We start from the raw sequence: 22,005 nt of genomic DNA, 5'->3' as shown, positions 1-22,005 counted from the left end.
TTATCCAAATATTTTTATGAATAAAAATTTGGTTTAATTACTTTGTTGGTCCTTATAGTTTTACAAAATTTTTAATTAAATTTCTATATTTTTTTTAATTGGGTCGCGGCACCAATTTTTTTTAGTTATTTTTTTTCTTTTATCTGAATCTCTGCACCAATTTTTTTAGTTAGGTTCTTATACAATTAAGCTAATTACTATCAAAAGAGACCTAATTGAAAAAAAAATAATACAAAAATCTAATTAAATAAAAAAAATATAGAGACCTAATTAAAAATTTTATAAAATTATAGAAACCAACAGAATAATTAAATCTAAAAATTATTTGCAATAGTATTTTGTCATGCTATTTAAATTAATACTTTTTACTACAAGTCTACAACTTATTCTATTAATAAATCATCGTCAAAGTTGCTACAAAGTGCAATCTGAAATTCTTAATAACTAATTTAGACTATCAAATAATTTACTCACTTATTTACTTAATTAAGTATTATTTGTTTAAATTTTAAACTTTTAATATTTATTTAAGTGACTGAATGAACAAATAGTTAGTTATTTGAGCTAATTGCCTGACCTAAGTTGGTTATTAAGTGGTAATTTTTTTTTTGAGTGGTAAATTTATTAGTAGAACCTTATCGAGAACGTGAATCACAGAAGCAGCCAATGGATCAGAGAAAGCCCACGTAGCCTTCTTCATTTTCAATATTATTATTATATTAACGGCTTAGCCGTAGATCTGTGAACCGGACCGGGCTGGCCCGTTGCCAACCATGGAATCTGCACTTGCTTCTTCTCTGCTTTCCTTAGCAACTCCGACCAGACTCACACCCATTTCTTGTTCTCCGCCAAGACATGCAACAGTTCCTCTTTGTGTCAGAAGAAGCTCCACTTTTTCAGCTAAGATTGCAGAAACAAGAAGAACATCAACAAGGGTCTCGGCTATCAATGATGTAACCACTGTTCTTGACCCTGCTCCAGTTGAAATCACATGGCAAATCATAGTTGGAACTATAGGTATATTATTCTATTCAATAATAGAAAGCTATAAGGCTTTTAGAAAAAAGTTATTTTCCAAAATTTACTATTTTCTATGTGTTGATTATATTTTTGCAGCTGGGATTACACCTTTTGTGGTGGCAGGGATAGAGTTCAGCAAAAGGATTGTAAGGGAACCTTTTGATTTTGATTCATTTGTCTTCACGTAATATTGATAGTTAAGAACTATTAGATGATAATTTAGTTAAACATATTAAACTATCTAATGATTCTCAATCATTAATTTCACATGAAAACAGTTGCATGCGAGTTTTCACCTCTCTTGTTTTTAGAAAAAATTCTTGATTCATGAGTTTTGGATTTTTATTGCAGATAGCACAGAGGAAATGTGAGGAATGTGGAGGATCAGGGATTGTTTTCAGGGACAAGAAGTATTTTCGTTGCCCTGAATGTGGTATGTCAAAATTTCATACTTCAATTTTAAAACTTGCTCATTTACTATTGCCACTAAAGATTTTGTGATTTTCTCTGATTTGTTGATTCTCTATCTAATTAGGAAACTTCATATTCTGTCTAATGTAGGTGGATTTCTTCCTTGGCAGTCATGGAAGAGATTCTTTTCTGGTTAGATGCCTTGTGATACATTGCACATAACAAAACTTCAACAATCACAACCTTGTTACAGAACATATTCATTTGTCATCCAATCAAATATAATCTTGGTTTAGGTTGATTGTTTTGATGTATGTTTAACTTAATATCACTTTTAATTCGTTTATTCTTAAACGTTTCTTATTAAGTAAGGACTAAAGAGTATCACTCTACTTGTCACTTAAATAAATTTTAGTTTTTTATTTATTATATTTTAAATCAATGGTTTAAATTTAAAGTAAGTTTTAGTATTTAGAATTTAAAAATTTATAATTTAAAATTTAAAATTTAGAATTCATAATTTAAATTTTAAAATTCAAAGCTTAGTGCACTTCTTACTTTCTATAGAAAGTATTAGCATTTTCCTTTAATTTAATATATTACAAAATAATTTTATTTCTCTTTTTTTTACAAATTAAGATTTTAATATTTTTAATTATGATAGAATTCTCAAATTATAAAACTCATCCTATTTTTTATGAGTTTAATTTTGATGCATGTAAAATATTTTATATTCGTTATGTTGAATGACCATTCGCGCAATTAATGTGAAACGTAGTTATTTTTATTGATGTGATATTACTTAATTGAATACATGGTAAAACACTAAAACTACTTTATATTATTAGTACATCAAAATTAAATTTATTTTTTTATTTGGGTTAGAATTCGTGTATCTTACTTCTTTTTTAATTAGACCTTGTTACCCTCTTTATTTTTGGAATTAGATATTAGAATGTATTACTCACATTAGAAATTGAAATGAACTAGGAGTTTTAACTTTTAACACGGATGGTCAAAAATTCAGAAAATTCCAATGAGTACACGTACAACACATGGAGGAGGTGAAAACAAATTAAAACAGAAAAGAAGAAGAATTCTGAGTTTAAGTTGGACTCAACTTCTACAATCAGATTTGCAAGGATTTCAACGCTCAAAAAACACTACAAACACTTTGCCTTCCTAGTTGGAAACATAGTACAAAAGTCAATTCATTTTTTGTCAAGAAATGTAGCTGTGGTTGACAGGCCAAAAGTGACGCACTTGATTATGTCAAATTCTACACAATAATTGATTAATAATTATTTTAACATATTTTTTTTCTAAAATTATGTGTGAGATTGGAATCTCAAACTTTTAAATGATATAAAAAGAATATGTCATTTGAGTTATTTGAGTTATAGCTAGTTGACAATTATTTTAACACATTTGCCACTTTGAATATTTGAAGAAATATATGTGTAGTACAAGGAAATAGTATCGAAATATATTGAAATATATTCATTTATATTTACAATCATGTTGCCTATTCGCTAAAAATAAGTTATTAATTAGTTATTGTGTATAAGAATGTGTATTTGTTATTTAATAAAAAATATTATACTATTGTAATTAAATATCTTTTATTGTTCATTTATTATAAATTTAATTATTTTATTAATTAATTATTTAATTAAAAAATATATAAATTAATATGTATAAATATATAAAAATACATAATAAATTCCGCCTATGTTACACTTGCGGTACATAGCCAGTTTTAAACCCGGATAAAGGAGGAGGGTTGTGTTAGATCTTCGACAACTAACATAAAAATATAATCGAATCCCCATGACATGAATCAAAGACATTATTGCGCTAAAGCTAGGTCGTTGCCCGTAAGCAACGCGCTGTATGGCTCGAGTATGGTGTCAAATGAGCAAGAACCGCTGCATGGATGCCCGGATGTAGTGTTAAATGAGCAAGGGTTCTCGCATTTTCGTGAACAGACGAGGGTAAATAAACTAGTTCACATAGTAAAAGGTAAAGGTCGGAGCGACAGAAGGTTGAGATTTGGGACATGGAACATAGGCACTCTAACAGGAAAGTCCATGGAGGTGGTGGACACCATGACAAGGAGGAAGATTAACATTATGTGCCTATAAGAAACAAAGTGGGTTGGTGCGAAGGCTAGGGAGTTGGATACTTCTGGTTTCAAACTTTGGTATACAGGAAAGGTGAAGAATAGGAATGGGGTTGGAATAATTGTGGATAAGCAGTGGAAGAAGGACGTAGTGGATGTCAAGAGGGTGGGAGATCGGATCATCTCTATCAAACTTGCGGTGGAGGGAGGTGTTTTCCATGTGATTAGCGCCTATGCACTGCAAGTGGGTTCGGATGAACAACACAAGATAAGGTTTTGGGAGGATCTAGAGAGTTTGGTTCAAGACATACCTTTGGGAGATAAGATTTTCTTAGGAGGAGATTTAAATGGCCGTGTTAGGAGAGAAGTGACTGGATATGGGAGTATTCACAGAGGCCATGGTTTCGGGGTGATCAATATTGAGGGTAAAACTATTTTGGACTTTTTCTCAACCTTTGATCTTCTCATCGCAAATACATGTTTTAAAAAGAGAGACGAACATCTTATAATCTATAAGAGTGGCATGACAAGCTCTCAAATCGACTTCTTCTTGTTGAGAATAGTCGACCGAAAATTTTGCATTAATGTAAAATTATCTTGGGAGAGAGTTTGACAACACAACATAGGGTGCTCGTCATGGATTTTTGCGTTGAGCAAAAGTTGAGGAAAAGACATCATACGAAGAACCCAAGAATGAGGTGGTGGCGGATGAAAGGTGAAGAACAAAGAAACTTCCTAAGACGTGTAGGAGAAGAGGCAAAGTGGGATGGGAATAGAAGCGCGGAAGAGATGTGGAGGGAGATGGCAGAAGTTATTAGAAGAATAGCAAAAGAAAGCTTTGGTGAATCTAAAGGAATAGGACCAAGAGACAAGGAGTCCTGGTGGTGGAATGCGAGTGTACAAGAAAAGATAAAGATAAAAAAGGGAGTGCTTTAAAGAGTGGTCTTTATGCCGCAACGCATATAATTGAAAAAAATATAAGGCGGCTAAAAAAGAGACAAAAGTGGCTGTAAGTGAAGCAAGAACAAGAGCATATGAGGGTCTCTACCAGTCTTTGGACACGAAAGAAGGAGAAAAAGGTATATATAGAATCACAAAGAGCCGTGAAAGAAGAACGAGAGATTTTGATCAGGTTAAGTGCATAAAGGATAAGGATGGAGAGGTGTTGGCTCAAGAGGAGAAGATTAATGAAAGGTGGAAGAGCTACTTCTACGAGTTATTTAATGAGGGACAGAAGAATCTTCTGAACCTTGGTCGGTTATGCATAAGGGAAGAAGATCAAAACTTTGACTACTATCAAATGATTCGAGACTTCGAGGTAAAAGAGGCTCTAAAGCAGATGAAAAATGGCAGGGCAGTAGGACCTAATAATATTCCGATTGAGGTTTAGAAGGGTCTTGGAGAAAAAGGCATCAACTGATTAACCAAGCTTTTTAATGAGATTTTAAGGTCAAAGAAGATGCCTGATTAGTGGAGAAAGAGCACCTTGGTATCTATCTACAAGAATAAGGGAGATATATAAAGTTGCAAAAACTATAGAGGGATCAAGCTTATGAGTCACACCATGAAGTTATGGGAAATGGTGATAGAACGGAGGTTGAGAAAAGAGATACAAGTAACAGATAACCAATTTGGATTTATGTCAGGTAGATCTACCACTGAAGCGATATACCTATTAAGAAGGATGATGGAGAGGTATCGTAGTAATAAAAGAGATCTACATATGGTGTTTATTGATTTGGAAAAAGCGTATGATAGAGTACCAAGGGAGGTCTTATGGAAGGTTTTAGAAAAGAGGAGAGTAAGGATCGCATATATTCGTGCAATTATAGATATGTATGATGGGGCCACAACTAGTGTGAAGACTCAAGGTGGTGTGACAGAGAAATTTTCTATTGGTATAGGATTACACCAAGGATCATCCTTAAGTCCATACATTTTCACGTTAGTCTTGGAAGTATTCACAGAGCACATCCAAGAGCCTGTGCCATGATGCATACTTTTTGCCGATGATATCGTCCTTATGGGAGAGTCAAGGGAAGACCTAAATAAAAAGTTGGAGTTATGGAGAGAAGTTCTAGAAGTTTATGGTTTGCGCATAAGTCGTAGCAAGACAGAATATATGGAATGTAAGTTCAGTCTGAGAAGGGAAAACCCTAATATAGAGGTGAAGATTGGAGAAAACATCCTACGAAAAGTTAAAAGTTTTAAGTATATTGGATGCATCATACAGGATAATGGAGAGATTGAACATGATGTAAATCATAGGATCCAAGCAGGTTGGTCAAAATGACGGAGTGCATCTGGTTTTATATGTGACAAAAAAGTGCTTTTAAAACTTAAAGGTAAATTATATCGCACCGCTATAAGACCGGCTATACTTTATGGTACGGAGTGTTGGGCGGCTAAAGGGGAGCACGAGTATAAGCTGAGTATGGCAGGGATGAAGATGTTGAGATGGATGAGTGGACATACGCGATTGGATAAAATAAGGAACGAAGATATAAGAGAGAGAGTTGGAGTAGCACCCATTGTGAAAAAGATGGTTGAATCGCGTCTCAGGTGGTTTGGACATGTGAGAAGAAGACCGATAGAACATCCAGTTAGGAGGGTGGATGAGTTGGAAGATGGATAAGGGGCGAAAGATAGAGGAAGACCTAAGAAGATCATCCATGAGGTGGTCAAACGAGATTTACATGTAAACGGTCCTTCTATTAACATGATACATAATAGAGCATAATAACATTGTTTAATTTATGTAGCGACCCCATTTAGTGGGACAAGGCTTTGTTGTTGTCGTTGTATATAATACATAATAATTGATTCTATAATTAATGTTTTGTATACATAAAGTATTTTCGTTATATCTATATTTAATAATGTTCTAAAAGTTCTTAAGATATATAGTGATTATTATATATATAAGTTATAATTATGGACAAATGCACGTGTTATGAGGAATATAGAAATAGAAATAATGGTAATGAGTAGGGTTATGAGAAATTTAATGAGAATAGAGTAGTAAGTAGTAACACAAGTGTGAAGTCAAAGAAACCGTGTTGACCAGTATCCTATGATTCCACACGCTGGTAAAAGGTTACCAGTTACAACAATCTTTACCAGCATACCTTTTTTTTTTGGTTTCTCACTTTAAAAATTCGCTTATAATTGTTTTTATATAAAATTAATATTTAAAAATATTAAATAATTTAATAAATTTAACTAAATTATCATCTAACTATTTTTAATTATTAATTTGATTTCACTCAGGGTGCATCCGTATTAATATTTTAATAATCAACAACAACTTTACTATTATCTTTTTTTTTAATTATTTTACACAATGAATATTCCAATCGGTCATTAGAAACGTGGAAGAATGCATTTTAATAATTAGTTAAAACATATAATCTTCTGTATAGAATAAGTATTTTAAAATAATGTTAAGCGAAAGTGACGTCATGGTTAAGATAAGACAGCATAAAGGAGAGGAAATTAAATAATAACATTTGTAATATTTTGTATAAAGTATAAACATATTATAAACATGATTGAAGATTATATAATATAGAAAAGGACAAGAAAAATCTTCGTTTCTTAGCTACGCGTCTCTATAAAATATCAACAAATATACGCATTTATTTCAGAGGAATTAGACCAAATTCTCAACCACCACCTTGAACCCAAAAAAAGAAGAAAAAGAAAAGAAAGAAAAAAAAACTTCATAGAAATTAAGTATTCATTATTTGTTGTCTTGGCATCGAAGTTCAAAGTTCAATACACACTTTCTCTCCATATCTCTGGTGAGTTTCTCTGAAATTGTTTGAAGTCTTAACTCTTGTGTTCTTGTTCTTAAGTCAAAGATGAAGCTGCATCTTTCTATGCTAATTATTGTGTCAAAACTTGTTGCTGATGAATGAAAATTTTTCATCCCTTTTCTTGTTTACAATTTTTCTTTTCTGGTTTTTAAAACTAAATGGCTCTTTTTAGTTAAATGAGTCAAAGTTCTCAGTTTGAACTTTGAATCATTTAGTAGTAGCATAGAACATGATGTAATTAAGAATCATTAGTTCAAGTTGAATAGTAATTACTAATGATTATGCTTTTAGTATTAGAGAGATTCATAGTTAATATTTAATTCATGTGTGGTTTGAAAATAGATTAGGAAAATGTTTAATGCATTATTTGGTTGTGATTATTGTTCCATCAACACTGAAATACTGCATTTTTTTGTCATCTTTTTCTGCAGAAAATCTCAAATGTGAACAACATTCAAATTTGTAATTTGGGAATTAGTAAAATCATTCTGGTGTTGTTTGCATATATTCAAAAGAACTTGTTACCTTTTGAATGCAAACAAACATGTCCTATTCTTGTTACTTCCTTCAAAGTGAGAACCTAAACAATAATTACCCTTTACTTCATAATTCAGAACACTATTGCACCCTTGAATCTTTTTCTACTAACCAAAACTCCCCATCTTCTCTTAGTTTCTCACCTGAGATTACTCCAATGTTGAAGCAAGACCGCATCGAACATGACAATGAATCTTGCTTGACACATGATCAAAATGACTTGAGCAACAAGATAAGGGAACTGGAAAGTGCTATGCTAGGATCTGATGCAGATATTCTAAACACATATGGTGCTGCTATGATTCCACAAGAATGTGACTCATTCTTGAGGTGGAGGAAAATGATGGAGGTGATATCGCGAGGCGATTTGAAAGAGATGCTTTGTGCTTGTGCAAAAGCAATGTCAGAGAATGACATGGAGACAACTGAATGGCTGATTTCTGAGCTGCAAAAAATGGTGTCGATTTCTGGGGATCCAGTCCAAAGATTAGGAGCATACATGTTGGAGGCACTTGTTGCAAGGCTAGCCACTTCAGGAAGCACAATCTACAATGCCTTGAGATGCAAGGAACCTACTGGCAATGAACTCCTTTCTTATATGCATATGCTTTATGAGATCTGTCCATACCTCAAATTCGGATATCTTTCTGCGAATGGATCGATAGCCGAAGCAATGAAGGATGAAAATGAAGTTCACATAATTGATTTTCAGATTAACCAAGGAGTTCAGTGGATAAGTCTCATAAAAGCACTTGCTGCAAGGCCTAATGGATCACCAAAGATCAGAATAACATGTTTTGATGACTCTACCTCTGCTTTTGCCAGAGGAGGAGGACTTAACATAGTTGGAGAAAGGTTATCAAGAATTGCGAATTCATGTAAGGTTCAATTTGAATTTCATGCTCTAGAAGTTTCCCCTTCTGAGGTGAAGCTTGATGATCTTGACATTAGGCCTGGTGAGTCCATTGCTGTGAATTTTGCCATGATGCTTCACCATTTACCGGATGAAAGCGTGGATAGCCGGATAAATCATCGCAACCGGTTGTTAAGACTGGCAAAGTTCTTGTCACCTAAGGTGGTTACCTTGGTTGAGCAAGATTGTAACACAAGTAATCTTCCTTTCTTCCCACGTTTTGTGGAAACAATGAACTACTACTTGGCTGTTTTCGAATCAATCGACGCAGCTCTTCCAAGAGATCACAAAGAGAGGATCAATGTGGAACAGCATTGCCTTGCTAGAGAAGTTGTTAATCTGATAGCATGTGAAGGTGCAGAAAGAGTCGAACGCCACGAGGCTCTGAAGAAGTGGAGATTGCGCTTCGAAAGGGCCGGATTTGCACCATATCCTTTGAGTTCTTATGTTAATTCTTTGATTAGGCAGCTTCAAGAAAGCTACCCTGGACAATACACTCTAGAAGAGAGAGATGGTGCTTTACTTCTTGGTTGGAAAAATCAATCTCTTGTTGTCTCTTGTGCTTGGAGATGAAAATTCAATCATAGATTCATAGTTAGTTTATGTATGATAATCTCTCCTTCTCTAGAATCCCATGTTTCATAGTCAAATTACCATGTTCTGTTAAAAAGTACATTCAATTTCAGAAAATCTCAAGAGAGGTCAATGTAATTTACCCTAGAAAGAATGGTGACAATATATTACTACAGAACATGTATGTATGTTAGCTAAAAATGATTACAAAGCAAGGAAGTATAGAACTTGGATTTTTCACTACAAATTTTTCTAAGCTAAATTGAATTTCTCCCAAACCATTTGAGACAGGCCCTTCAAATTCACCATCAACTTCATTCATTGAAGTTCCAGCAATTATCCTGCAAACAATTGCAGCTCTTTTCACAATCCTAACTCTTGTAGTGGCAACTGTTTGCTCCTTTCCAATGTCATTATTCAATTGAATCTTGGCATGTTCTGTGTTGAAGTTGAACTGAATTGTTTGGCAAAGACAACATGAAAGATCTTTACACAAATCATGAACTTTCTTCACAGCTTTCCCTTGGAAACACCTCACTGTTGTGGCATAGAATCTCAACAATTCATTGCCATCCACTGTGCTCCTCGGATGCTGCTCGTCCGCGTTCTTCTTCACATTTTCTCTGTACTTCTCAAACCTTTCTAGAACTTGCTCTGAGTAGCTAACTCTTAGAACTGTCTTAATCTTCCTCAGTGGTTTTGATGTGTTCATCCAAGCCTTCTGAAATATCATCTCAACAATTTTCCTTGAAGGATCTCCAACACTAAGCTCTATCACAATTTCCATAATCACAAATAACTAATTAGTACTAAGTATTCAAGAAATTTGAAGCATGTCTATGCATTACTCTAACTAATTAGTTAATTAGTACTATGCTCAAGAAATTTGAAGCATGTCTATGCATTGTTGATGAGTTATGAAGGAAATTGATTTTACCATGAAGCCTAGCAAGAGTGTTATTTGGCCTTGATAGAACAATGCTAGGTGGAGTTTCCAATGGAGGGTCATTATGGTCTTTGTCTCCATTGATTTTCTTCTCTTTCTCAGAAACACAGAAGCTTCCTTTGCCACATTTTGGTGGCTGCCTTATCACATCACTAAGCTTGCTTCCACATTTAACATTATCCTTCAAAGAAACCCACAAAGCTTGCATCTCTCTCAGATATGTTAGTAGTACTAAACAACTTTGTGTTGTGAACAAAAAAAGAAGTGCATACAAGATTATGGTTATTCCAAAATGAATGAGAGAGAGATGTGTATGTGTTAAGTCTAGAATTGTTGCAAAAGTTTTGAGATTGAATACTAACTGTCTTTATTCATTTATGACTCTTTCTTCTTTTTTTTTTTATTATTATTATTTTGGGGCCACAGGTTCTTCTTTTTTGTCCTTGAGTAAAATCTAGTTACAACAATATCACATGCCTAGCTAATGAAATTTTACAACTACAAATATCAACTTCACCTGTTCAGTCAAAGTTTCCTCACTAAATTTCATCATTTCTGAAAAGTCAAAGTTATAATCAAAACCATACAAAATATATCAACTTTTTTTATTTGGTTTTGTTGTTTGTACTCACCATAAAATATCATCATGTAAAGATAATAATCAGAAAATAATAGATATACCGATATATTTGACTAAATTACTTAATATAACACTTGTTTATATTCGAGTTATTATTTTTACATAAAAATATGAAGAGTGTTAGGGCCAGTAGATTTTGTGAATTGTAGCCATTAATTAGCTATCAATAATATTTTTAATTGTGTGAGATCTCATCTAATGGTGGAGAATTACTCATTTTTTTTACTGGCTAAGTGCTGACTCATCTAATGGTGGAGAATTACTCATTTTTTTTTACTGGCTAAGTGCTGACTAAATTTTAATAAAAATGCTGACCTCTAAACTTTCTCTAAATATTTTTGTGTGAGTAATCATCCCAAAAATAATTAGTATATCTATGTGCACTTAGTAAAAGAGGATAAAAGGAAGAAAAAAAATAGCACAAATAATAAATCTATCTAGATAATACTATTTCTAAAATTTTATCAAATAAAAGATGACATTAGAGGATTTTATTATGCTGGATTTTAGTATATATATGCTTACGGTAATTACGGTGATTATGCAAGTGTTGTTAGAATTAAAGTTATAATTTCTTATATATTTTAGTAACACTTTTTTTAGTAACATTTTTTTAAAAATATTGTTAAATAATAAAATAAACATTACTTTAATTTTAATAATACTTTCTAAAACATCATAATTATTGTAGTTACTGTACTATAGATATATATTAGAATGCACATTTTATTATTTGTTTATCTTGTCACAACATTTATTTTCAAAATGTGTAGATTCCAACATTACAACAAACATTCTCTCCTAGTGAAGTTCAGCAAATAAAACAAGAGTGTTACTCAAAAAGGAAGAAGCATTATTTGCATTTGGCATAATAACCAAATCTTAAATGCACTAAATGTGATTGTTGATGATAAGTAACAATCATTAACATACAATGACAAAAAGATAAAAGCATAGCCAAAGAAGAAGGTTCATGAATAGAGCAAGAAGTGGCCAAAGCAAAAACAAAACAAAACAAATAAATTTAAGAAAGTTGTACTTTACTTGCAGTGCAATCAAAGTGCCAACGTGAACATGTCAGAATGGTTCCAAAGAAAAAAAAGAGAACAGAATCCAATCTTCCATCCATATTGATGCACCATTAACATTACTCCTACAGTACTATGAAAAAAAAAATATTCATAGAATATAAGGTAAATATATTCTTGTAGAACTAATAGTTCTTTGTTAAATTTTTATCCAAAAGTACCATATCACATAAATAAATGCATAAATGTATCAAACAATATACTTAATATCCCAAGTCAATAAATTAGAAAAGGAAATTTAAAGAATCCAATTTTTTTTAATAAATTATAGCTATATTCTATGATGCATGGACAGCGACACGGACACGCGACACGGGACAGATACGCAAATTTTAAAATTTTACATGACATAGAGACACGCATATATATAAAATATAAAGTATCTTTTAGATAAATCGTAATGATATTTTGATATTTTATTGATATTAAAATATTTTGTTTTAATAATTAATAATATATATTATATTTAAATTTATTTTAAAAATATATATTAAAAATAAGACTGAACACGCTGACACGTAATGATATTTAAGTGTGTTCAGATGTATCTAAATTTTTTTTTTATTTTTTATATACAGTAATTCAATGAAGTGTCCGTGCTTCATGGCATCTTAGAGAGTTATTAAAATTTGGCACATTTTGGTTTAAAGTGTGTGGGGCTAACAGCATGTGAAGAGGCTCGGCGTGACTATAGGAATTGAAATTACCATTTTACACTTACACAGTGTTGTAAATTGTAATGATATATACACCGGAAAAGTGTCATAATCTTATCCAGTCTCATCATTATTTACCATCCACTTTTCTCTCTTTTTCTTTTTCCCTTCCCCACTTTTTTCTCTTCTCATTAACGGCTTTCATGCGATTTGTGTTGTGTCTCTTTCTTGAAAATTTTGTACATCTAGATCTAGTCCCAAAAATATATACATAGATACAAACATATGTAGTTCATTTAATTGTTAAATCATTACTAAAAATATAAACATAATTATCATTAAAAATCAATTTTACTCCAAGTTATTGATGATGAAAGTGATAAAGGTAAAATATGAAATTTTAAAAGTTTTAATAGGATAAAATTATAATAATTTACTTCTCAATTTTGAATAAAATGCTAAATATATATAATTTGTGTGTTTTTATAATTTTATGTGTCAGCATATTTTTTTTTAATTTGTGTCTTACTAAACAAATAAAAAGTAAACGCTAAACGTTAAATATGTGTCACTCTATCCATATCTCTAAAAGACATTCACAACAACTAAATACGACTTTATATATTATGTTCTTAATTTTATAATAACACACATTAATTTGTGTTTAATATATAAGATATGATACGAAATTATGAATATAAATATATAAAATAAAATTTATTTTAAGATTTAATTATATAATCATGTTTAATTAGTGATAATAATCGGTATTAACCTTTATGTTATGACTCTTTTAAAGAATTTCATAAAACATTCTCTAGATATATAACATTAAATTAACAACTCCCTGACATGTTAGAACTAAATATATGAAAGATCTTAGATTAATGCTGGTGTAAATGTACTAGGAATATATTCAAAAGAAAAAAAAAATAAAAATCTTTACTTTATTTTTGCTTGTGTCAGATTTCTAGAAACAGCAAGCTCAGCACAGTTGCCAATGCTGCAGTAATGGTTTCCAAAACTACAGTACTGAGAGAGAGGGAGGGACCAATCATGTCCTTTGCCAAAATATGAGGGGGTTTTAGACTTTAGTGTTTTCAATTTTGTGGATAAAACTTACAATTATTATTGTTATGTTCATGCACATGATAGACTAAGTAAATAATAGTGCAGTTGCCAATGAGTAATAGCTCAAATGGCATAATCTTCCCATATTCAATTAAGAGGTTGCGGGTTAGAGTCTCTTATCTTTGGTAAAAAAAAAAAATAATAGTGCAGTTCGATATATAAGCATCTTGTGTTAACGCAGAGTTCGAAGAAAGATCACATTTAAAAGATGTAATATACGCAATTTAATTTGTGTTAATGCAGAATTTAAAGAAGGATCACATTTAAAAGATGTAATATATAGGGGTGTCTGCGGATCGGATCGGATCGGATATGGCCGAAAATTCGATCCGATCCGCACAATTTCCATCGGATCGGAAAAGTGCCGGATCCGATCCGATCTGATCCGCACATTTGCGGATCGGATCGGATATCGGATATATCCGCATAATTAAACCTTCTTTTTTTAATCATATTTCTATGTAAAAGAATTCGACAAAAATATTTCTTTCATACTTTTAAACTTATTTATTCCTAAAATATTTTTAATCAAACTCTCTCTGAATAACAAAAATAAAATAATACAATATATGAATAATAATTACTCACTAAAACATACAAACAAGTAAATATAATACCAAACATATATATATTTATTTATTTTTTAGTTATTATAGTGCGGATCTGTGGATCCGCGGATCGGATACGCGGATGTAAAGCAGATATCCGCGATCCGATCCATAAAGGGTGCGGATCGGATCGTATCCGCAATTTTCGAATCGGATGCGGATATTTACCGCGGATCTGCGGATACGATCTGATCCATGGACACCCCTGGTAATATACGCAATCTAATTTGATAATTATACTAGTGACTGATTTTAAAATTTATTAAAGTTGAATTGTGGTTAGGTAAATACTAACAAATTGTTCTGAAAAGTGAAAATTCAAGTGTGCTATTTACATGTTACACACTTATATTGGTTATATAACTTACCTTAGGCCTTAGCTAGCATTAATGCAGGGATAATAATAGATACAAAATAGTACAAAGCAGTACTGTGCTATTGAATGTGAGTTATGAGAATATCAAACCTAACAAATATAATTCATGGTCCATCACGTGCATTCAAACAGGTCATAAATCATGGGGGCATGCATGCATAGTTTGATATAGCAGCTTTCATATCAGCTTCATTTTTTTACAGAATAATTTGCATATAAACTTGTACACAAAGTTATTTAGATTCAAAACACAAACTACTGAATATATCAGCTCTTAAATAGTGATGATATATATATATATATATATAGGAAGAACTATCTGCATTTTCTTAACAGAAAATGAGACTTTTACCATTTAAAAAAAAAGAAGGAAATACTACTCACAATTTTATTCAATATATATAATATATATAAATATAATCTTTTTTTTTTGTGTTAACAATTTCATGGACCAGTTAGTATTCTTCCCATGTTCTGTGAGCAAGGATATGAGGAATGGTTTAAAGATGGAGCATCATTCCTATTTTCTCTAGAACCATAAGAAATTGAGCTGTGATTTAGAACACCAAAGTATGCTGCTGGAGCTGGAGTGGAAGTATGAACAAACTTGAAATTGTTGTTGTTGGTGTGAATTTGACTTTGACTTTCACCATATTCTGAAATGCCCTTTGATCTATTTTCAGTTGCTGAGCTGATTCCCATACCAAGGTCGAGGCTAATCGTATCGCTTTCTTCTAACTTGATTCTTGTATGTCCAATCATTGCAGCTGCAGCCGCGGCCGCGGCTGCAGCCGGTCCTGCCATGTCGTGGCTACTACTCCTTGCGGCCGGTACGTCGTGATTGTGCTTACCTTCGTATGTGGTTATTACAGCTTTTGGATCATGAGATGCCCTCTCCACATGTTTTCTTACAGGGCAACCGGCATTCGTGCATTTGTAATAACTCCTGCATAATAACTTAATAAGCAAGTATCCTAATTAACAAGAATTATGCAGACAAATATCGCATTTAGACCTGAAAATATGTATTGCTACAAATGCTTTTCAAGTTTGAATCAAAGCTATTCAGTTGAAGTTTGCCATAGCTTTTGTTCATACTTTGCTTGGAATGCAAGAAAAGATGGGAACCCTAAACATGCAAAACAAGGCCATCTTTGAGCCGGTATTTCGGCGACAATATACCGGACCTAGAAAACCAAACACGGTACTAGTGCGAAAACCATCTTGACATAAACCTTATGTAACCTAGTATGATTTTGTAATTATTTCAGACTTGATTTGATGAGCCAGAAAAGCCATGATACTTCAGAAAGTAGATTACTACCTTGACTAACATCAATAGTAAATCTTGTTCCCCAAAACAGAAGATATATATCAGCCATAAATCATAATCAAAGCAACAGATAGCGAAAAGGGTTAAACGATGACATTAAGTAGGACATAAGTTAAATTGGAATTTATTACTTCTAACATACCTAGGATTTGGGTTGCCTCTTACCACCTTCTGTCCATACTTTCGCCAGCGGTAGCCATCATCCAAAATATCAACCTCACTAAGAGTTTGTACAACTACCCGTGGCTCCCGGATAGGCTTAACAACAGGAGTGATGTCAGCATTTCCAAGTTCCATTCTTCTGCTCAAGCCAAAAACAAAAAAGGTCAGCAAGTAAACACACATAATGGAGAAACTTCAGGGCTTCGGCATAAACCATCACACCTTCTCTTCAAGAAGGGATCATCATCATCAACCTCATCATTAGTCCTATTTGACACAAAGCCAGCACCCTCTGGACTGTCATCGTTTGTTGCCCGAGGAGATAGCTCTGGAGTACTGTTGGGATCAGCTGCTTGACATCCCCGACCATACATACCGGATGCTCTGTCTAGAATTCAAGAATTAGAAGAGAAAGAAAGTGAGGTTATACTTCTTGGCAATAAGTAACAATAAAATACAAATCATTGATAAATATCTGGCTGGTATTACCATCTTGGCCGGCCAAAGAAGCCTTATCAGATCTCTCTTCTTGCACAGACATACCGGTACCAGCAGAGTATCGGCGGCTTGGTTGAGGTTTAGGATGATCATGTGTTCCTTTGTATATTATCTCAGTGATTTGACCATCATGAGAGCGTTCAAAAAGTTTCTTCACTTCACAGTTAGGATGTGTGCATTTGTAATAGCTGCGGGGAAATTCACTCCCTTTGACAAGTTTCTGTCCATATTTTCGCCAATTGTATCCATCATCAGATGCCTTCTCGGGTGCGATCGGAGCTCCACTGCCTCTAACTTCAACATGTGATGCCTGAAGCCCAGTGGATGTGTTTCCTTTGTGGTTAAACTCATCCAAATCAACTTCAACCGAACTGATCTTTTGAACAGGCGATGACAGGCTTAACTCATTAGAAGGGTCCGCTGGCTCACTTTCGGCTAATGGTGAAGATGCAAATGGTTGAGCTTTTCCTGGACCTTCAATTCGAGAAGATTGTTCACTTTCATGGTTGTTGAAGTCTGAAGGAACCTTAACATATAAGCAAATAGCATCCGATAAGTACTAAGCAGCAAGTAACCTTCAAGATAACATTAATCAGAACATCAAGCATAACAATCAAATTTGTGTCTACCTAACACTTAATCTAGCGAAAAAGGGATTGATTTAGTCATGTGTACAAAGTGATATCAACAATGTATCTAACTAGTCATCCTTAGATGTTAATTTAATCCGGAAGTTCGAATCAAGGAGAAAGAAGACCAAAGTCCATTCCATGTGTCCATCTGCTTTGAAGTTATATGCAACAAAGTGTCACTAACATGAATTAATATTATTACCATATTCGATCTACCAGGCGGTTTATACTCAAAGAAGCTCAATTTTCTGTCATCAACGGTATTATTATGGAAGCATACAGAAGTTATAGGAAATGCAGTTGATGCAGCAGAAACCATAGAACCATGTGCTGTTTGATGAATCCTTGGAAGGGAACCTGTAGTTGGTGAAGGCTCCACCTGCAAACGAACCAAAGAAAATAGCATATAAATAAACTATAATCTGAATACACGAAAGTGACGAAACTATACAATCACCAATCTAAGTTTCTCAAGAGTAAGAACACGAAAAGAGTGTCGAAAAACGATAAAATAATGGCAAGTTCTCCGAATACCTGCGATCGCTATGTCCCAGGTTGCAATCAATCAACCTATGAAATCAGTTCATAAGTAAAATCATCTATTTTTCTGCCTTATCATAACACTAAGTGTTGCATATTTAGAGTCTCAATGACTAAAGGTAGCATAGTACTACATTATAGTCACAAACAGAAGTTATATAAACAATTAAAATTGCAACTTGGAAAAGCCATTCCCACTTGAATATTGCATACATCATTCTAAAGTCTAAAAAATTTAGGACCATTCAGAGTATTAACTTCTAGAAAACCAAAAAATATCAAAGTCCTTTCAGAAATATCTGGGATCCACAATCTTTCTGACATTCGTTATGCTATTCTCATAGCACACAAAAAATAATATGGATCCACTAATACTTGGCCATGAATTTATTCGTTTGTTCCACTTATTTAATTGACAAAGAAGGAAGCAAAAAACAGAAAAAATAATAATTTTCATTAAAAAAAAAAGGGCTTTTTAAGCGCACTCCGGTATACCGTTAAATAAAAAAACAAACAAAAAGGGCAAGCACCAACAAAAAGGAAGATTCATTATGTGAAGAAACAACACTGAGATTAGAATTTTAAAAAGAAAAAATAAAATAAAAAATGGGAGAAGGTCTCTCTCTAACAATCCTCAACTAAAGTCATATTCCAACAGAATACTGCATTGAGCATAAAGCAATCAAATTACATACACAAGTGCCAAACCTGCAAAGAGCAAAAGCATCTGAACCTAACGTGGCCCTTATACCAAAAATTCTACAAAAATTAAAAGATCAAACTATTCAAACATGGAAAGAAAGCATATCAGAGGAAACAATTTTGCCACGAGATTGAACACAAGCACATAAAAAAGTTTCCAGTTTTAATTTTTTTGTGGGGTAAAAAAATAGAAAAACCAAAAACAGCATCAGCTTCAGCTCAGCTCAGTAGCATTCAGATCACGTCATGTTAAAGTCATTCAGAAAAAGAAAAGAAAAGAAAAAATCCCTTCCAATAATTACAAGCATTTTGATTTTTGAGACCACCCCAGATAAGCTCTTTATGGTTGCTGAGAAACTGAAAACAAAAAATCATACAGAACAAATTTTTGATGTGCCAATCACACTGGGTCAAGTGAAAAGCACCACCTTCAACTTACACAACAACAAAAAAAAAAAAAACAAAACCAAAGTATCTAATGAAAAATTCACTAATTTTGAACACATCAATTTAGCAACTACAATTAAACAAAAAAAAACCGCATTTTTTTATTGAATTTACTCACCCATTTTCCTTTTTTAGAATACCATTGTAAAAATGTTCTATTTTGAGCATATCCTCTTACTCTAGCAAACCAAAGTTCTTCAATTTGCAAGCTACTGTCACTAAGAAACATGTTTTGCCAGTGAATTCACAAATACCCATTGAAAAAAATTTCATTTTGAACATACAGTTTCACTCTAACTAACTAGAAACACTTTAATCTGAAGCCAAAGTAGAAGAAGAACCAAAACGAGAGGAAAAAGAAAAGAAACAAGAAAGGCAGAGAGAGAAAGTTCACGCCTTCATGTTTGAAAGGAGCACAGGAGACTCCAAAAACGACGTCGGACTCAACCCCGGAGGTATGGTTATGCACGCCGACCGAGAGATCGGAAGCTTCGCCGGCGACATCAGCTTGTACCTTGCCCCACCAACAGAAGCTTCAGCATTCAAACCCGACCCGGTTGGATTCGGATCTTCATGGACCCGGGCATGGTGCTCTGAGCCTGAGCTCGAGGTGGTGGCTGTAATGGTAGCAGCTGCGTCCATTGCTGAATGGTGAGAGAGTGGAGTGTAATTGGAGCGAGGAGGAAGGAAGGGCAAAATGGTCAATTTGCAAAGAGCATTTCTTTGTGTTGTTCTTGTTCTGGGGTCATTGGTGGTGTGGTTTTATTTTTTTAATTTTTTTGAGATTATTGAAGGTTCTGTCAGAGATGCTGAGAGAGTGGGACTCAGTTGACTTGTAAAAACTTTGGATCTCTCATTCATTTCATTTCATTTCATTCTGTGTCATTGGCTTGTCATTTTAAACCCTTTTTCTTCTTCTTCCTAAGCTTTTTTTTTTTTCTTACTTCTTAGGTGGGAAATAAAATAGGAAACATTTCAAGTACACCGCTTATTTTAATCGTTGATTTTAATTAATATATATTATATATATTTTTTATAATTTAGATCAACGGTTAAAATAATTAGAATACTGGTATTTTCAGTGCACTTGAAATATTTCTAATAAAATAATCATATGATAATAGTTGAAAGTGAAGTATTTGTCAAAGAAAATTAATAATAAAATTTTTGAATATTTATGTGTTTTGGGTGTTAGAGATAATAAGATGCAATTGTTATGATTTAGTAATTTTTTGTAATTTGTAATTTATTTTTGATGATAATGGTAGAAGAGATGGATTACAGATAATAAATTTTTTTTTTTATTTATGGGTCGAATTTGTAAGAACGATTTAAAAAATATGACATATAAATAGAATATTGTTGATGTGTTTTATTTTTTTGTTTGTGTTATTAGTTTGGTTTATAGACTCCAACTTCATGAATTGAGTTTTTGTTTTTATAAACCAAAAAAGAGGAAATTTTAAGTCAAATAATAATAAAATTATTTTTTAGTAAAAATAAAAACCTAGAGAGAAATTAATGAGAATGGAAATGCTCTTGACATATTATGCAAGGCAAATTGTTTGATTTTAATTACTTGTTCATCTCATGCACATTTTCATAGCAAATACGATAATCATTTTAATAGAGTTGGAGTAGAATGTGGTGAAAATTTAGGTGTAGTTAACTTCGCGTGAAGTTGATAGTTGAGAATCATTAGATGAAAATTTAGTTAAATCAGTCAAATTATCTAACGACTATCAGCTATCAACTTCACATGAAGTCGACTGCATCTGAGTTTCTACCGTATAATATAGGAGTGGTCGAAAAAATCAAGATTATGTCTTAAGATATGGGTTGGATTATCTATTTAGCGACAGAAAAAATATGTTTAATTATCTACATTTCTTTTTATAGTATGGAATTTATGGAAATCTAAGAATAGAAAAGGTATTTAAAGGTATTATATGATATAATAGAATTGATTATATTGTAAAAACAAAAGAGCTATGAAAAAACACTAACGATTAGTGTTTGTTTGCAAATCATTAGTTGAAAGTAGATTTTACAAGATATTTAATTGTAGACTATCAATAATGGAATAAGAACTAGATTTAGATGAAATTAAAATTGTTGATGTGTAGTTATGTGAAGGAGATAATTAGTTATAAGATTCATAATTTTTATTTTGTTTTTGTTTGTTTTTAGTATAATACTCATATTTTAATTAGTAGTTCTAACATGTCACGGTATGTAAATTAATTTTTTATAAAACTTTACATCATCAAAATTAAGATTTTACATGAATTCTAACTTTATATTTAAGATGAGAAGAAGTGTTTATTACTTTAATAGGTTATACAATGCTATAATAGATTATTTTAGGTTTAGTTATTCTATTTATCTTTATAATTTTATCAAAATTTTAATTAAGCTTTTATATTTTTTTTAATTAAATCTCTATATTATTTTTAGTTTTATAATTAAATTTTTTTAGTATAAAAAATATTAAAATTAATCGAATATTTTTTTACAAATTAAAGATATATAAATTAAGAACATAATTAAATTTTTTATCACATATTTTATGAAAAAAATATTTTATTAATTTTAATATTTTTAATATAAATAATTTAATTATAAAATAAAAAATAATATAAAAATTTAATTAAAAAAAATATAAAAATTTAATTATAAATTTAATAAAATTATAAGAATTAACAGAATAATTAAATTATAAATTAAAAAAAAAAAAAAAAAAGATGGAATGGAGAGAGAAGAAAAAAATGGCTTGTGTGGATTCAACTTTTGAACTTTCCGAAAAAGCTTCTTTTAGAGCTGTGAGGTGAATGATTTTGTCAATGAATTAT

The 22,005-nt window shown here is 32.2% G+C and overlaps 4 protein-coding genes across 6 annotated transcripts; 2 read left to right on the top strand and 2 right to left on the bottom strand.

Annotated features, from left to right (window-relative positions):
- The first annotated feature begins 658 nt into the window (after positions 1-658).
- Positions 659-1,823, top strand: LOC107608184 (uncharacterized). The gene is made up of 4 exons (XM_016310056.3): positions 659-1,017; positions 1,117-1,166; positions 1,372-1,453; positions 1,582-1,823. Exons 1-4 carry the CDS (start codon positions 774-776, stop codon positions 1,626-1,628), a joined length of 423 nt encoding a protein of 140 aa, XP_016165542.1. The 5' UTR covers positions 659-773; the 3' UTR covers positions 1,629-1,823.
- Positions 1,824-7,145: 5,322 nt separating this feature from the next.
- Positions 7,146-9,641, top strand: LOC107609255 (scarecrow-like transcription factor PAT1). Of its 2 annotated transcripts, XM_016311140.3 has the most exons (2): positions 7,146-7,356; positions 7,803-9,641. In XM_016311140.3, exon 2 carries the CDS (start codon positions 7,904-7,906, stop codon positions 9,392-9,394), a length of 1,491 nt encoding a protein of 496 aa, XP_016166626.1. In that variant the 5' UTR covers positions 7,146-7,356; positions 7,803-7,903; the 3' UTR covers positions 9,395-9,641. The 2 variants fall into 2 exon arrangements, with proteins under 2 accessions (XP_016166626.1, XP_016166628.1); XM_016311142.3 differs by lacking the exon at positions 7,146-7,356 and having other exon boundaries at positions 8,066-9,641.
- On the bottom strand, positions 7,802-10,680 carry LOC107609256 (uncharacterized). Its single transcript, XM_016311143.3, has 2 exons — positions 10,332-10,680; positions 7,802-10,165 (listed from the first exon to the last, which is right to left on the bottom strand). Exons 1-2 carry the CDS (start codon positions 10,546-10,548, stop codon positions 9,585-9,587), a joined length of 798 nt encoding a protein of 265 aa, XP_016166629.1. The 5' UTR covers positions 10,549-10,680; the 3' UTR covers positions 7,802-9,584.
- A 4,321-nt stretch (positions 10,681-15,001) lies between these two features.
- On the bottom strand, positions 15,002-20,010 carry LOC107609257 (putative WRKY transcription factor 20). 2 transcript variants are annotated; one of them, XM_016311144.3, is made up of 6 exons: positions 19,550-20,010; positions 17,667-17,843; positions 16,824-17,358; positions 16,557-16,722; positions 16,315-16,473; positions 15,002-15,785 (listed from the first exon to the last, which is right to left on the bottom strand). In XM_016311144.3, exons 1-6 carry the CDS (start codon positions 19,793-19,795, stop codon positions 15,284-15,286), a joined length of 1,785 nt encoding a protein of 594 aa, XP_016166630.2. In that variant the 5' UTR covers positions 19,796-20,010; the 3' UTR covers positions 15,002-15,283. The 2 variants fall into 2 exon arrangements, with proteins under 2 accessions (XP_016166630.2, XP_016166631.2); XM_016311145.3 differs by lacking the exon at positions 19,550-20,010 and adding an exon at positions 17,999-19,541.
- Positions 20,011-22,005: the final 1,995 nt, after the last annotated feature.

Source organism: Arachis ipaensis, chromosome B7 (assembly GCF_059453495.1).
Source record: "Arachis ipaensis isolate K30076 ecotype BB chromosome B7, ASM5945349v1, whole genome shotgun sequence".
Classification (NCBI taxonomy): Eukaryota; Viridiplantae; Streptophyta; class Magnoliopsida; order Fabales; family Fabaceae; genus Arachis; species Arachis ipaensis.
Note: the sequence above shows the minus strand (reverse complement) of the source record. Positions and strands in the feature narration are given on the sequence as shown.

Bases quoted from the DNA above. Each gene is read 5' to 3' on its own strand.
- LOC107608184 (XM_016310056.3), top strand. From the start codon at position 774: ATGGAATCTGCACTTGCTTCTTCTCTGCTTTCCTTAGCAACTCCGACC. The intron at 1,167-1,371 runs GTAAGGGAACCT...TTTTTATTGCAG, and splicing joins TAGAGTTCAGCAAAAGGATT to ATAGCACAGAGGAAATGTGA. The intron at 1,454-1,581 runs GTATGTCAAAAT...TGTCTAATGTAG, and splicing joins TTTTCGTTGCCCTGAATGTG to GTGGATTTCTTCCTTGGCAG.
- LOC107609255 (XM_016311140.3), top strand. From the start codon at position 7,904: ATGCAAACAAACATGTCCTATTCTTGTTACTTCCTTCAAAGTGAGAAC.
- LOC107609257 (XM_016311144.3), bottom strand. From the start codon at position 19,795: ATGGACGCAGCTGCTACCATTACAGCCACCACCTCGAGCTCAGGCTCA. The intron at 17,844-19,549 runs GCGTGAACTTTC...GTTCGTTTGCAG, and splicing joins TGCTCCTTTCAAACATGAAG to GTGGAGCCTTCACCAACTAC. The intron at 15,786-16,314 runs GTATGTTAGAAG...GTTATTATGCAG, and splicing joins AGAGGCAACCCAAATCCTAG to GAGTTATTACAAATGCACGA.
- LOC107609256 (XM_016311143.3), bottom strand. From the start codon at position 10,548: ATGCAAGCTTTGTGGGTTTCTTTGAAGGATAATGTTAAATGTGGAAGC. The intron at 10,166-10,331 runs GTAAAATCAATT...AAATTGTGATAG, and splicing joins CACTCTTGCTAGGCTTCATG to AGCTTAGTGTTGGAGATCCT.